At 48.2% G+C, this 14,000-nt stretch overlaps 1 protein-coding gene across 1 annotated transcript in view; it reads left to right on the top strand.

Annotated features, from left to right (window-relative positions):
* Positions 1–14,000, top strand: part of RSF1 (remodeling and spacing factor 1) — a 64,498-nt gene that overhangs the window by 35,367 nt on the left and 15,131 nt on the right. The window contains exons 9-11 of the mRNA XM_015420708.1: positions 1,075–1,154; positions 10,524–10,578; positions 12,221–12,330. Of these exons, the coding sequence (XP_015276194.1) occupies positions 1,075–1,154; positions 10,524–10,578; positions 12,221–12,330 (245 nt within the window). The remainder of the gene's footprint in view (positions 1–1,074; positions 1,155–10,523; positions 10,579–12,220; positions 12,331–14,000) is intronic.

Genomic DNA, 14,000 nt, shown 5'->3' with positions numbered 1-14,000 from the left:
TAGCCTGGCATCCTTGGGACCTGGGAGGGCCAATTGGTTTTGTGACCCTGACCGAAGCACTCTCTGGGGTATATACTTTGGAAATGGTGCGGCCATCCAACATAAGAATGTAATGGATGGTCTAGAATTGGTTTTATAATTTTCAGGTGGGTAGCTGTGGTAATCTGCAGTAGAAAAGCTAGGTTCGAGTGCAGGAGCGTCTTAGAGACCAACTACCCTTGGACATCTTGTTGGTCTCCAGAGTCAAAGCTTTCTTTGTCAGGTAGGGACCTCCATTCCTACTTGTATCCGATTGACTCTCGAAAGCTTCTACCCTTGGACATCTTGTTGGTCTCCAGAGTCAAAGCTTTCTTTGTCAGGTAGGGACCTCCATTCCTACTTGTATCCGATTGACTCTCGAAAGCTTCTACCCTTGGACATCTTGTTGGTCTCCAGAGTCAAAGCTTTCTTTGTCAGGTAGGGACCTCCATTTCTACTTGTATCCGACAAAGGGAGGTTTGACTCTCGAAAGCTTCTACCCTGGATGAATCTCTTCAAAACTCTTCCATACTTGTCTCTCCTCATAGACACACACACAGAATCCTCTCAGACACCCCTCCTCCCACACTCTCAGTCAGCAGCCAATCAAAATACACTCATCTCCCTCTATCACTCTTCTTACATTACTGCAGTCAAACTAAACATTTAAAGGAACACACACCCCAAAACATGAAATCATTACAGACCTCCATTCCTGCGTGCATCTAACGAAGGGTTCCTTGACTTTCGAAAGCTTCTACCCTGGAGATCTTGTTGGTCTTAAAGATACCACCGGACTCGAATCCTATTTTACAATGGGTTCCTTTACCTTGATCCCCCATTGTACGTTGGCTTTCCAAAATGGTGCATTGCGTTTCCCTATTTCTTGACACTAATGTCCTTCCTTCTCTGATTGTGTGTAGTCCAGACAACGATTGGCCGTCTTCCGGCAGCATCGGCCCCTACTTTGAGGGATAACGGGGAGGGGTGCGTGTTTAAGGGGTTAGCTGCATCAAATGTACTAATGCCGTGTTTGGTTTATTCAATTCCCCGTAGAAATTACTCTGCGAGAAGCTAGAAGAACAGCTTCAGGACCTGGACGTTGTCTTGAAAAAGAAAGAACGAGCAGAGCGAAGGTATGTGTCCCTTTTTTCCTCGGCCGGCCCCTCAGTCGTCGGTTGTGGCCCCGCAAAACGAGAGAGGCCGGGCTGTTGGAGCAGTACTTTGATTTCTATTAGTCTATTCCCGTGTCTTTACTAGATATTTTTGGGAGTCTCGGGACTGAGAGGGGGCAGTTGGAACAGACATTTCTGTTACTGACAAGAACACGTTTGTCGAATTTTGAGTTCCACAAAGGGCCTCCAGGGAGAAAGCCACAAATGACCGTCTGTTCTCCTTGGAGGGTCTCGGCACGAGTTTTGAGCCCTGTCTGTAAACAGAGGGTTGACGTCGAAGGAGGTTAACTTTGCATCCTCATATTGGTCAGGGTGGGGTTAGTTTTGAAAATGTACCTGTTGGTCGAAGTCAGATGGATGATATTGGGGTCGATCCAACTATCCTCCAAGCCATCTTCCTCCCCCTGAAGTGCTTCTTCCTACAGTGGAGGAGCCACTTAATTTTTTTTGGGGGGTGAGTGTGTGTGTGCTTGCGCATGCGTGGAAGTCATGGTTGACTTCTGGCGACCTCTAGTGGGGCTTGGACATTCAGGGAGGTGGCTTGCTATTGCCTGCCCCTGCAATCCCGGCCCTGGTATTCCCTGGAGGTCTCCCTTCCAAGTACTTGCCGGGGGGCCGGCCCTGCTTAGCTTCTGAAATCTGATGAGATCGGGCTTGCCTGGGCTATCCAGGTCAGGGCGAAGAGCCACTTAATTTTTGGGAAGTCTCCTTAGATGGAAGCAAGGCCAGTTTGGTGTCGTGGTTAAGCGCGCGGACTCTAATCTGGGAGAACCGGGTCGGATTCCCCACTCCTCCACTTGCAGCTGCTGGATGACCTTGGGCAAGCCATAGTTCTCTCAGAGCTGTCCTCGAAAGGGCAGTTCTTGAAAGAGCTCTCTCAGCCCCGCCTACCTCACAGGGTGTCTCTTGTGGGGAGGGGAAGGGAAAGGAGTGTGTAAACCACTCTGAGAGAAGAGGAGGAGAAGAAGAAGGAAGAAGAAAGAAGAAGAGGAGGAGGAGGAGGAGGAGGAGGAGGTCCTTCTCCTCCCCTCCCCACAACCGACACCCTGTGAGGTGGGTGGGGCTGAGAGAACTCTGACACAAACTGCTCTTTTTCAAGGACAGCTGTGCCAGAGTTATGGTTTGCCCAACGTCACACCAGCAGCTGCATGTGGAGGAGTGGGGAATCAAACCTGGTTCTCCCAGATTAGAGTCCGCACACTTAACCACTACACCAAACTGGCTCTCCAAGTGAAGGGCGGGGTATAAATCCAATGTCCTCCTCCTCCTGAGAAGGCCCTCTCCTGGGTTGCCACCAGTGTTCCCTCTAAGCTGAGTTAGGGTGAGCTAGCTCACAGTTTTTTAGCCTCCGGCTCACACATTTTTGCCTTAGCTCAGGAAGGGATGGCTCCAGAGCAAACTAATGTATGCAGTTGCCAAATCGCCCGCTCACAACTTCAATGCCAGCAGCTCGCAAAGTAGAATTTTTGCTCACGAGACTCCACAGCTTAGAGGGAGCCTTGGTTGCCACCTGCCTCATCTCTGAAGGTGAAGGCGCCCAAAGCAGGGCTTTTGAAGATGGGCTCCTGTGGAAGCAGGTGGACCTTCAGCTGTGCTGATCCCAAACCGTGTAGGGCTCCAGAGGTCAGCACCTTGAATTGTGTTCAGAAACAAATTGGAAGCCAGTGTAGATGGGCCAAGACTGGAGAGATCCGGATATGGCGAGGGCCCCTGGGAGCCCCTGTTAATCTGCAGGACTCCGAACGTGGAATGCAAACTGCAAACAAGAAGGAACAATGTCATTATCCAGGAAAGATCATTGTGTTCAGTCTGCACCCTACATTTTTTGGTCGCTCAGAACTGATGGGCAAAACGTGTTCAGATTTCTGTGCGCTGTGTGCGGGTGCATGTGTGCTCGCATGCCTGGAAGTCATGGTGACGGCTTCAAGAGGGGATTGGATAAGCATATGGAGCAGAGGTCCATCAGTGGCTATTAGCCACAAGGTATAGGTAGGGGCTCTGGGGCAAGTGATGCTCTGTCTTCTTGGTGCTTGGGGGGGGGGTCAACAATGGGAGGGCTTCTAATGTCCTGGCCTCAATGCTGGACCTCCTGATGGCACCTGGTATTTCTGGCCACTGTGTGACACAGAGTGTTGGACTGGATGGGCCACTGGCCTGATCCAACACTGGCTTCTCTTATGTTTTTAAGGTATAGATAGGAACTCTCACTCTGGGGCAAGTGATGCTCTGTCTTCTTGGTCCTTGCGGGGGGCAACAGTGGGAGGGCTTCTAGCGTCCTGGCCTCAATGCTGGACCTCCTGAGGGCACCTGGTATCTTTCGGCACTGTGTGGCACAGAGTGTTGGACTGGATGGGCCATTGGCCTGATCAAACACTGGCTTCTCTTATGTTCTTATGTTCTTAAGGTATAGATAGGAACTCTGGGGCAAGTGATGCTCTGTATTCTTGGTGCTTGGGGGGGTCAACAGTGGGATGGCTTCTAATGTCCTGGCCTCAATGCTGGACCTCCTGATGGCACTGGTATTTCTGGCCACTGTGTGACACAGAGTGTTGGACTGGATGGGCCTTTGGCCTGATCCAACATCGGCGTCTCTTATGTTCTTATGACTTCTGGCGACCCCTAGAGGAGCTAGGACTCTTTTTTAAAAAATTATTATGTTCTCAGGAAAAAGGTGGGGTACAGAAGGGAAAAGGGGGTGAGGGGGAAATCTAAATTCGTCAGGTTTGTCAAATATTATGAGTTGTTACATACAGCAGGTAAGATCAGATGTATTATCCAATGTATTACCATATTTCAAATATAGGCGCGGACATTAAAACATCAATATTACAGAATTTTGGGATAGGTTCTCTCTTTAAAGAATAAACAAAAACTTTCCTAAGGTTAGCGATAATCTATTAACGATAAAAGAAGTTGCATCGCTTAACAACTAAACAGACTTCTGTGGTAAAATTGAATCACGGTAAAAACCTTAAGAGGGGCTTAATTGCCTGCCACCATCCCAGCCCTGGTATTCGTTGGAGGTCTCCCTTCCAAGTACTTTCGGGGCCAGCCCTGCTTACCTTCCGAGATCTGACGCAGTCCAGCTTTCCTGGGCCATCCAGGTCAGGGCCGTGTTCAGATTTTTAACGCAATACTAGAATTTGCGTATTAACGCCAACCAATGTTCCCTCTAAGCTATGGAGTCTTGTGAGCAAAAATTCTACTTTGTGAGCTACTGCCATTAAAATTGTGAGCGAGCAATTGGCTGCTGCATAAATTAGTTGGCTCTGGAGCCATCCTTCCTGAGCCAAGACAAAAATGTGTGAGCTGGAGGCTAAAAAACTGTGAGCTAGCTCACACTAACTCAGCTTAGAGGGAACACTGACGCCAACCCCATTTGTTTTTTTTGTCCTCCGTATCTCTTACGTGGCTAAAATTCACGGCAGTGTGGTTTATCCTGCAGAATCATACAAGGCTGCTTTTTTTTAAAAAAAAAGAAATTTCTCAGCTTGGCGCTGTGTTGAGTTAGCAAGAGGGTAGTACTTCGACTAGAACCTGAGTTCCGATCCCCGCTCTGACACGAGGCTCGCTGGGTGTTCTCAGGCTAATCACGGTCTCTTGGCCTAATCTGTCCCTCAGGGGTGCTCGTGAGGATAAAATGGAGGAGGGAGGAACCCACGTACATTGCCCTGAGCCCCTTGGGGAAAAGGCAGGATAAAAGGACATGAGTCAGAGAGCCTGAACAGGTTGCCCTGACGTCACTGCCATTTGAGGACAGCGTCACGGCCGGTAGCAACGACTATTTTCCTGGGGGCAGAAAGGTTATAGCAGAGTAGAGGGGAAGGTGTCGTTTGATCCCAGCAGACTCAAAAAGTGCTTTTTGTAAGAAAAAGCAAAAATGTTTTCTGAGAAAACTCTGAAGCTGAAGTTCAGAAGGGCAGTAACGGGCCAACTGCTGTCGGGGAGGTGTCTTTTCCGGCATTCTGTCGGCCCTTTGTGGGTCTCCTTGGATGCATCTGTCAGGAGCCTCCCCTCCCCTTAAGTTAGGAGGAGGAAGAAGAAGAAATTGGATTTATACCCTGCCCTTCACTACCTGAAGGTGTCTCAGAGCGGCTTACAATCTCCCTTCCCTTCCCCCCCCCCCACAACAGTCACCCTGCGAGGTAGGTGGGGCTGAGAGAGCTCTGACAGAAACTGTTCTTTTTAAAGAACAGCGCTGCAAGAACTATGGCTTGCCCAAGGTCATCCAGCCAGGTGCAAGTGGAGGAGTGGGGAATCAAACTCGGTTCTCCCAGTTTAGAGTCCGCGCACTTAACCATGACACCAAACTGGCTCTTATGAATGAACCAGAGTTCACTTTCATTGAAAAATGTTGACAGCTTAACACCTCCCGCTTCTCAAGAATTACTTCCAAACCCTGCATCCTCAGCAGCTGCAGTTCAGGCTCTTCACTTAAAGGATGCTTTCATGCATGCTAAATAATGCAGCTTCCATCTGCTTCAGCAACCGTTTGTAAGTGGGTTTTGTCATTTCATACAGTAAGATCCAGTTGCAAAGTGCATTGAAAGTGTGTTGCTTGGTGTGTCTGAAAGCTCCCTCAGTGATGGCCACAGGCATAAACAGCTTCAAAAGGGGGTTAGACAGATTTGTGGAGAAGAGGTCTGTCAGCACCTACTAGCCGTGGTGACTGAGGGGGAACTGTCAGACTCTTGAACAAAGTTACTCTCAACCACACTCTCTTGGCAGTGATTTGTTTATTGAGAAGCAAAGATGATTCATGCCTTGGTGCCAAGGTAGGAGTTATACATGGTTTGAACAGGGCTCCCCCCCCCCCCAGGGGCCCCTCCAGAAAAGCACTCCAGAGAGTTATCGTCACAGCCCAGAAGATTATTGGCTGCCCTCTCCCGTTCCTGGAGGAATTGTATAGTTCTCGATGCTTGAAAAAAGCAGAGAACATTCTGCAGGATTTGTCACACCCTGAACACTCCCTGTTTGAATTGCTGCCTTCAGGTAGAAGATATAGGACAATTAAAACAAGGACAAACAGATTAAAAAACAGTTTTTATTCGAGAGCTATTATTGCTTTAAATGCTGTATGAAATTGGAATTTGGGTGACATTGGTGGTTTAAGTTGCAATGTGAACTTTAAGGGAGTTAAGGGATGGTTGTGAATGGTTGTGTGAGTGTATATGAGTATGGCTGTAGATCACTGAAATGATTGCACCTTTAATTTCGTTGTACTATGTACAATGACAATAAGGTATATCATCATCATCATCATCATCATCATCAATCACTCCCCTCATTCGGCCAGGCTCATTGACACAGAGAGTACTCCATCTTTCTGTGTTTTACCTCTGAGGATGCCAGTCACAGCTACTGGCGAAACATCAGGACCTACAGTGCCAAGACCACGGCCACACAACCCGGAAAATCTACAGCAGCTAATGAACTCAGGCCGCGAAAGCCTCCGACAACATATTCTAGCATGTTCTAAACCCTACCTGCGAAACTACCTGTCAGACTCCTGCACCAATCAGCTCCCAAACAGCTTTCATTCAAAGAAGTAAAGTTTATTGAGACATTGAGAGTATGCAGTTATCGTTAACACTTTCAGTGTTAGAACTGGCCTAGAACGCGCGAAGCAAGCAGATATACATTACTCAGGAGGTGTCCCCTGATGGCTCAGGTCCAATCAGAGGCCAGGTAGAAACCCGCCCAAGTAATGGGCAGTTATTCTCAGGAGAAAAGAACACCAGACACTCAAGGTCGAAGACTGGGAATACAGCGGAAATGAAAGTTAAAATTCTAGAGTCCCCCCCCACACACACACCCATGGCAGCTAGAACAGCCAGAGGCCTAGCTGACAGTACCATTACATTATCTATGACAGGCTGGCTAGTTGTGCATTCTTTCCAGGACGGGAGGTGCCTTAAGAAAACAGTTGCCCAGCCGCATAAGCAAAGCAGTTCGTTCTCTCTCTCTCTCTCTCTCTCTCTCTCTCTCTCTCCCCCCCCTCCCCCATGATACGTATTCCCATGGCAAACGAGGCATCGCGTTTGACAGGAACCTCTACATAAGAACATAAGAGACGCCAATGTTGGATCAGGCCAAAGGCCCATCCAGTCCAACACCCTGTGTCACACAGTGGCCAGAAATACCAGTGCCATCAGGAGGTCCAGCAGTGGGGCCAGGACATTAGAAGCCCTCCCACTGTTGACCCCCCCCAAGCACCAAGAAGACAGAGCATCACTTGCCCCAGAGCCCCTATCTATACCTTGTGGCTAATATCCACTGATGGATCCACTTAAAGGCACTAAGCCTCTGGATCCCAGAGCCAGGAGGCAACATCAGGGCAGGCCTCGGCCTCTATGCCCTTTTGTCGACCCTCCAGAGGAACTGGTTGGATCACTGATCCAATCTAGCAGGGCTGTTCCCATGTTCTAACTTGGCACCCTGTGATTTTTGCACTGCAGTTGCTTGACCGGGCTGTATGTCCTGGTTTTAAAGGTAAAGGTAAAGGTAAATAATGTCTTGGGTTGTGCGAATGGAAAATGTTGAGCATACAGATGATCCCTGGAGCATGCAGCAATGTCATGATGTTTAACTGAGGCTTCGTTTTTGCCCCTTTTTGGTTCTGTTGCTATGGTTTTTTAACTGCTGCGGGGGGATTCATATTATTACTACTAATGGGGTGTAGGATTTTTGCTGCTGTTTTTATCCCTTCTGGTTCTGCTGCTAGGGTTTTTTAACGGCTTTGGAGGATTCATTATATAATTACAAGTCCAAGTACATTTATTGCATTGATTCATAGTCATAGCAAACAACGAGCATATATTATTATTACTAATAGGGTTGTGGACTTTTGCTGCTGTTTTTATAACTTTCCGTTCTCCTGCTAGGGTTTTAATTGCTGTGGGGGATTTGTGATATTATTTCTGCTAACTGGGGTTAGGAATTTTGCTGCTGTTTTGACCTCTTTCAGTTCTCTTACTAGGGTTTTTGAACCGCTTTGGAGGATTCAGTATATTATCCCCACTAATTAGGCCTAGGATTTTTACTGCTGATTTCAATGCTGCTGTTTTTGGGGGGTTAACTCTTTATCTGTTGGGAAAGGGCTGAGAATATCCAGAGACTCATGACAATCCAGGTGCCATTTTGATTGCCTTTGCAACCATACTGGTTTGCAGTGTGTTCCAGATATATATCTGAAACCTCTGTTTGGGGTGTTTTTTGGCTCAGTTTGGAAGTTAAGAGACAAAGTTGGATTTTTCTGCATATTGGGTGATTGTTTTCCAGACATCATCTTCTGGGCATAGAGCAGGGGTCACTGGAGGCGTGGGGGGTATTTGTGAATTTCCATGCATTGTGCAGGGGGGTTAGACTAGATGACCCTAGAGGTCCCTTCCGACTGATTCTGTGATTCTAGGCAGAACCCTGTGTCTGGCTGTGTTGTAAAGCTTTTGCGTGTCTCGGGGGGGGGGGGGAGTAGGGAAACCAGACTTAAAAAGTAGACACAGTGATCTGTATAGATTCAGACATGGAAATAAGCCCAGTATTAGGAGGAGGAGGAGGAGGAGATTGGATTTATACCCCGCCCTTCACAACCCAAAGGTGTCTCAGAGCGGCTTAGAAACTCCTTTCCCTTCCCCTCCCCACAACAGACACCCTGTGAGGTAGGTGGGGCTGAGAGAGCTCTTGACAGAAACGGCTCTTTTTTCAAGAACAGCTCTTATCAGAACTACGGCTTGCCCAAGGTCATCCAGCCAGGTGCAAGTGGAGGACTGGGGAATCAAACCCGGTTCTCCCAGATTAGAGTCCGTGCACTGAACCACTACACCAAACTGGCCCTACATCTCCAGGGATCTCCAGGGTCATCTAGTCCAACCCCCTGCACAATGCATGGAAATTAGCTGTCTATATTTGCAATTGCTTTCCTAATAGGAAATATTACATTAGAAACATAGACCCCAAGGTCATCTAGTCCAACCCCCTGCAGGATATTCACAATGTGCTGTTTGGATGAATACAAAAGGGACCCCCCACCCCCCGAATCTTTTAATCATAATGAGGTGACTAGAAATGGCTTGTGGGCAGAGTTCCCTCTAAGCTGAGTTAGTGTGAGCTAGCTCAGAGTTTTTTAGCCTCCAGCTCACAGATTTTTGTCTTAGCTCAGGAAGGATGGCTCCAGAGCAAAGTAATTTATGCAGCAGCCAAATTGCTCGCTCACAACTTTAACGTCAGTAGCTCACAAAGTAGAATTTTTGCTCACAAGACTCCACAGCTTAGAGGGAGCATTGCTCGTGGGCTCTCCCATCTTGAGCTTGCATGTTCTTCCCCCCTTCTGTTCCCCCCTCCCCCTTTTACCAAGCTCTTTCTCCATTCTCATTTTTCTTATGAATGAACCAGAGTTAGCATTCCATCTACAATGGTATTCTAACTAACCGCGGTTAGCACCAAACCATGGTTTACAAATGCACTTGTAACCACGAATGCAAGCTGTGGTTTGGGGATAGCCATAGCTATCTGTGACTCCATAACGGAAGCCACAGCCTACAGATTACAAGATCCAAGCAAGGTTTTTAATGATAGAATGTTTTGGAGGACATTAATTCATAGGGTCGCCTTAAGTCGGAAGCGGCTTGACAACACCTAACTCACACAACATAGAAAACCCTACTCCGCTGTGAAGCTTGTTGCTCTGCTGTGAAGCTTGCTGGGTGATCTTGTGCCCATCGCACTCTCTGGTTACCTCAGAAGATTGTTGTGAGGATAGCATAGGAAGGGGAAGACCATATTTGCTGATCTTAGCTCCTTGGAGTACGGCTGGAATAAAAATTGTATGTAAAGGTAAAGGTTTCCCTTGCTTGAAAGCCAGTCGAATCTGACTCTAGGGGAGGGTGGTCATCTCCGTTTCCAAGCCGAAGAGCCAGCGCTGTCCGAAGACATTTCCGTGGTCATGTGGCCGAGGCGCGCGGAACGCTGTTACCTTCCCACCGAAGCGGTACCTATTTATCTATTTGCAATTTCTTGCTTACGAACTGCTAGGTTGGCAGGGGCTGGGACCAGAGACAAGAGCTCACTCTGTCACACGGCACTCAGGTCTCGAACTGCCGAACTACAGACCTTCCAGTCTGCAGCTCAGCGTCTAAACCTCTGGGCCACTGCGGCCCCTTTTAAAATTGTATGTAAGCCTATATAAATCTAAACAGGTGCTTATAATAGATAGCAAAGAAGTGGGGTGATCAGGGAAGGTGCAGCCGCCTGAAAACCACAGGTATTGCGAAGAACTTCCTTGTTAACCATCTCTTTGCCTTTTTTCTCTCTCCCTCTGCATCGTCCCCAAAGGAAAGAACGCCTTGTATATGTGGGGATTAGTATTGAAAACATCATTCCACCACAAGTAAGTTAAATTAGATCTAGTGATCTTACTTTCCCCCCTTTTGTTTGTGTCTCCTCCTCTCCCTGCATTCTGGTTTATGAAATCTCCCATGTGCATGCGCATCTCAGCCACCATGAGGGTTGGAAACTTAATTGGGTTGGATCCTGCGGACGGTATGTTTTTATTCTGGCAGCTGTTATTTCAGGAGTCCCCAACATGGTGCAAGTGGGTGCCATTGCGCCTACCAACACCTTTCCTGGCAGCTGCCAAAGTATTTTTAGAAAGTGGGTGTGGCCAGGTGGGGCTGTTGTCCAGCAAAGCTTCTTATTGGCTACTGGAGATTTTCTTGGATATGCATACCTTTTAAAATGTTGGTTCTACCGCAGCTGCTACCACAGGACAAGGATCTCAACTGTGTGACTGAAGTTAAGCTGTAGCAGCTGTTTTGTACCTGGCTCCATCTCCTGCAGCAGCTATTTTACGTCAGCCATTCTGTGTCTGCGCTCACCATTAGGGGTCTGCACACATAAAAAAATAAATATTTTTCGGGTTCGGGTATACAGGTATATTCCAATATTCCCGAATCCCAGTATCGATACTGTGTTGGGATTTGGGAAATAATCAGTATTGCTGAATTTATTTGGCATGGTCTCTTTAAATGTATTCACTGAGTCACACCGCCACAGCGGTGCAAGCAAGCCCCCCCCCCTTTGCCTTCTCCTCCTTGAAATAACACCTTCTGGGGTGCTGGTGCTCATGTTCTTTCACTCCTCCCACCTCTTGGGTGTCATCTACAGCGTTCAAAGGTCGGCCAGGTGGCATGACCCCCGGAACCACAGAAAAATCCCCTGTACCTCATTCACCTCCTTCTCCCTGAAGCCCCACCTGTCCTAGCAAGCCCTTGGCCTTACCAAGATCTCCTCCACCTTCTGGGCACTCTTTAAATGCACTCCCTGAGTCGCACCGCAACTTGGTGAGTGCATCCCAAATAAAGGCCGATTAATTTCAGCTTCTATTCGGGATACAGCTATCAGTATCCAAATCAGATTAGAGAATCTGATTCAGCTGAATAAATACTCAAAAAATACCAATAAGGTTTTTTTGGGTATGTATTCAGCTCAATATAAACTGAACGCACACCCCTACCCACCATGCTCTGTCAGAATTTAAAAGGTGCCCCCAGACTCATAAAGGTTTGCCCTGTGTTATTTTATGCTGATCAGTGATTTAGGTTTTATGTTCTGTGTATTAATGCTGGATTTTAAATAACCTTTAGTTTTTCGGGGTGGTGTGCTTTTTTCGTAAGCCTCCTCAAGCAGGTTCCCCGGAGAAGCAGCATATACATTCTCCTGATAACGATAATGGCTTCACCAAATGAAAACACAAACGTTGAGCAAATTGGATATGTGGGATACTACTTTAATGCCCTTACAACCCTGTGCCTTAACAGTGGCATTTAGTGTTAGTTCAGTTTACAATCTGGAGAACATGGCTTTGTCACAGCTAGACGTCTGGGCGGGTTGAATCATGCAGCCCTTTCCGCAACCAGCTGTCTCCGATTAAAGTCCGGAGGATGGAGGTTGCGCTCAAGACGTCCAGAGAGAAGCTTTTCTATCAGTCGCAGATGTTGCCGCGCCTAACCCTTTGTCTGACTTTGAAACAGGAGCCGGAAATCCCTGAAGGCCTAGACGAAAAGAAGAAAGATTCCAAAAAATCAAAAGTAAAGTTGCTCGAGAGGAGGTCGACTCGGCAAAGGAAGTGCATAAGCTATAGGTAAGCGATTGGGGGCGGGGGGGGCGGGGGGGATCCTCTCCCCACATTTAGAAAAAATGGTTATAGTCCATCTTCCTGGATCACAAAAAATGAAAAGCAGAGAGCGGTCAGACAGTGACTACTGTTTTTCGGTAATGGGAAGTGACCGGTTTGTCGTGGGGGGTGGGGCGGGGGGGGGGGGGGGGGGGGGGGGGGGGGGCCCAGACCCATCCTTGCCTGCCTTAGTGGAGGCCTAGGAGATGGGGAAAAATGGAAGGTGGAAGAAAAGGGAGGTTTGTTTGCAATGAAGAAGAGGATGAGGAGATTGGATTTATACCCCACCCTTCACTACCCAAAGGTGTCTCAGAGCGGCTTACAAACTCCGTTCCCTTCCCCTCCCCACAACAGACCCTGTGAGGTAGGTGGGGCTGATAGAGCTCTTGACAGAAACGGCTCTTTTTCAAGAACAGCTCTTAGCAGAACTACGGCTTGCCCAAGGTCATCCAGCAGGTGCAAGTGGAGGAGTGGGGAATCAAACCCGGTTCTCCCAGATTAGAGTCCGCACACCTAACCACTACACCAAACTGGCTCTCACTCCCCCACCCCCAGGAATGTAATGGCAGACGAGGGCGACTGTGCTTGAAGGAGTGGCAGCGTTTATCCTTGTAAATGTCGCTTGGAGGGTGGCAGTTTTGGTCTGAAAAACAGCCGGCAAGGAAAAGGTTAGGGATCCGCGTTGCACTGCTGCTTCATTGAAATCCCAGCCTCCTGACATGGCTTTTCGTTAAAAATAAAATCACAGACCTTTGATACACACGTGTGTGTAATGTGCCTTACCCCTTAATCTCCAGGGTTTCCTTTAAAGTTACATTTTAAAGTCTGCGTCGGTGGTGCAGGTCCCCACGCCTTCTGGCACAGCTATCTGAAAATCAGTGCAGCAGCAAACCCTGGGCTATTTCCGCAATGCTCGGCATAACCGTCATTAACTCCAGCTACCTTATTGAGCCGATAGCCCATCCTTGCGCAACAAGCCGAGCCGCAGTTAGCATATCGATAGCCCGTCCTTCACAAGAAGCCGGGCCGCAGCTGGCAAGAAGCGGTGGGCTGGGTTTCACAGGCGAGTTGTCATGTCCCTGACAGATGAGGCAAACCTGATGACCCAGCAGATTCGCCTCCTCGCTCTAGGATATCCGACTGTCCTCCCGGGAGGGGGATTAAACCATTCTGCAAGCGTAGCACTTTGAACAGGTCACGGCTTGTTGGGGGAAAAGGACGCTCGAAATTTATTGTGCTCAGCAGCAGGGCTGTGAAATGTCCCCGTCTCTCCCCCCCCCCTTGTTGCATCTGCCTTTGTTTGGCTTTCGGGGGTCATCTGTTTCAGCTGCTTCGAAGCCAAACTTGAACTAATTAAAAAAAAATACAAGATGTTATTTAGCCCTCTGTGAGTCAGATGAATTTTAGCAATGCATTCATATGGCTCCTTCCTGACATTTTGCAGGGTTGTATGGAATGCAGGCTGCCACTGGAAGCACCCAGAGAGCAGCAGGGTGTTCTTTTGCAACGGATAAGGGGGAGACAATAACAGAGGGGAGTAATCACTGCTAGGATTTTCATACCTAAAAATCCGTTAAGGTCAGCCTGCCCTGTTCGTGCGCGTGCTATAAAAGGCTCACGGATAATTGGGAGTCCGG

The sequence above is a fragment of the Gekko japonicus genome, unplaced genomic scaffold (assembly GCF_001447785.1).
Source record: "Gekko japonicus isolate JY-2015 unplaced genomic scaffold, Gekko_japonicus_V1.1 scaffold1409, whole genome shotgun sequence".
In the NCBI taxonomy this organism is placed as follows: domain Eukaryota; kingdom Metazoa; phylum Chordata; class Lepidosauria; order Squamata; family Gekkonidae; genus Gekko; species Gekko japonicus.
This window is presented reverse-complemented; position numbering and strand designations above follow the sequence as displayed.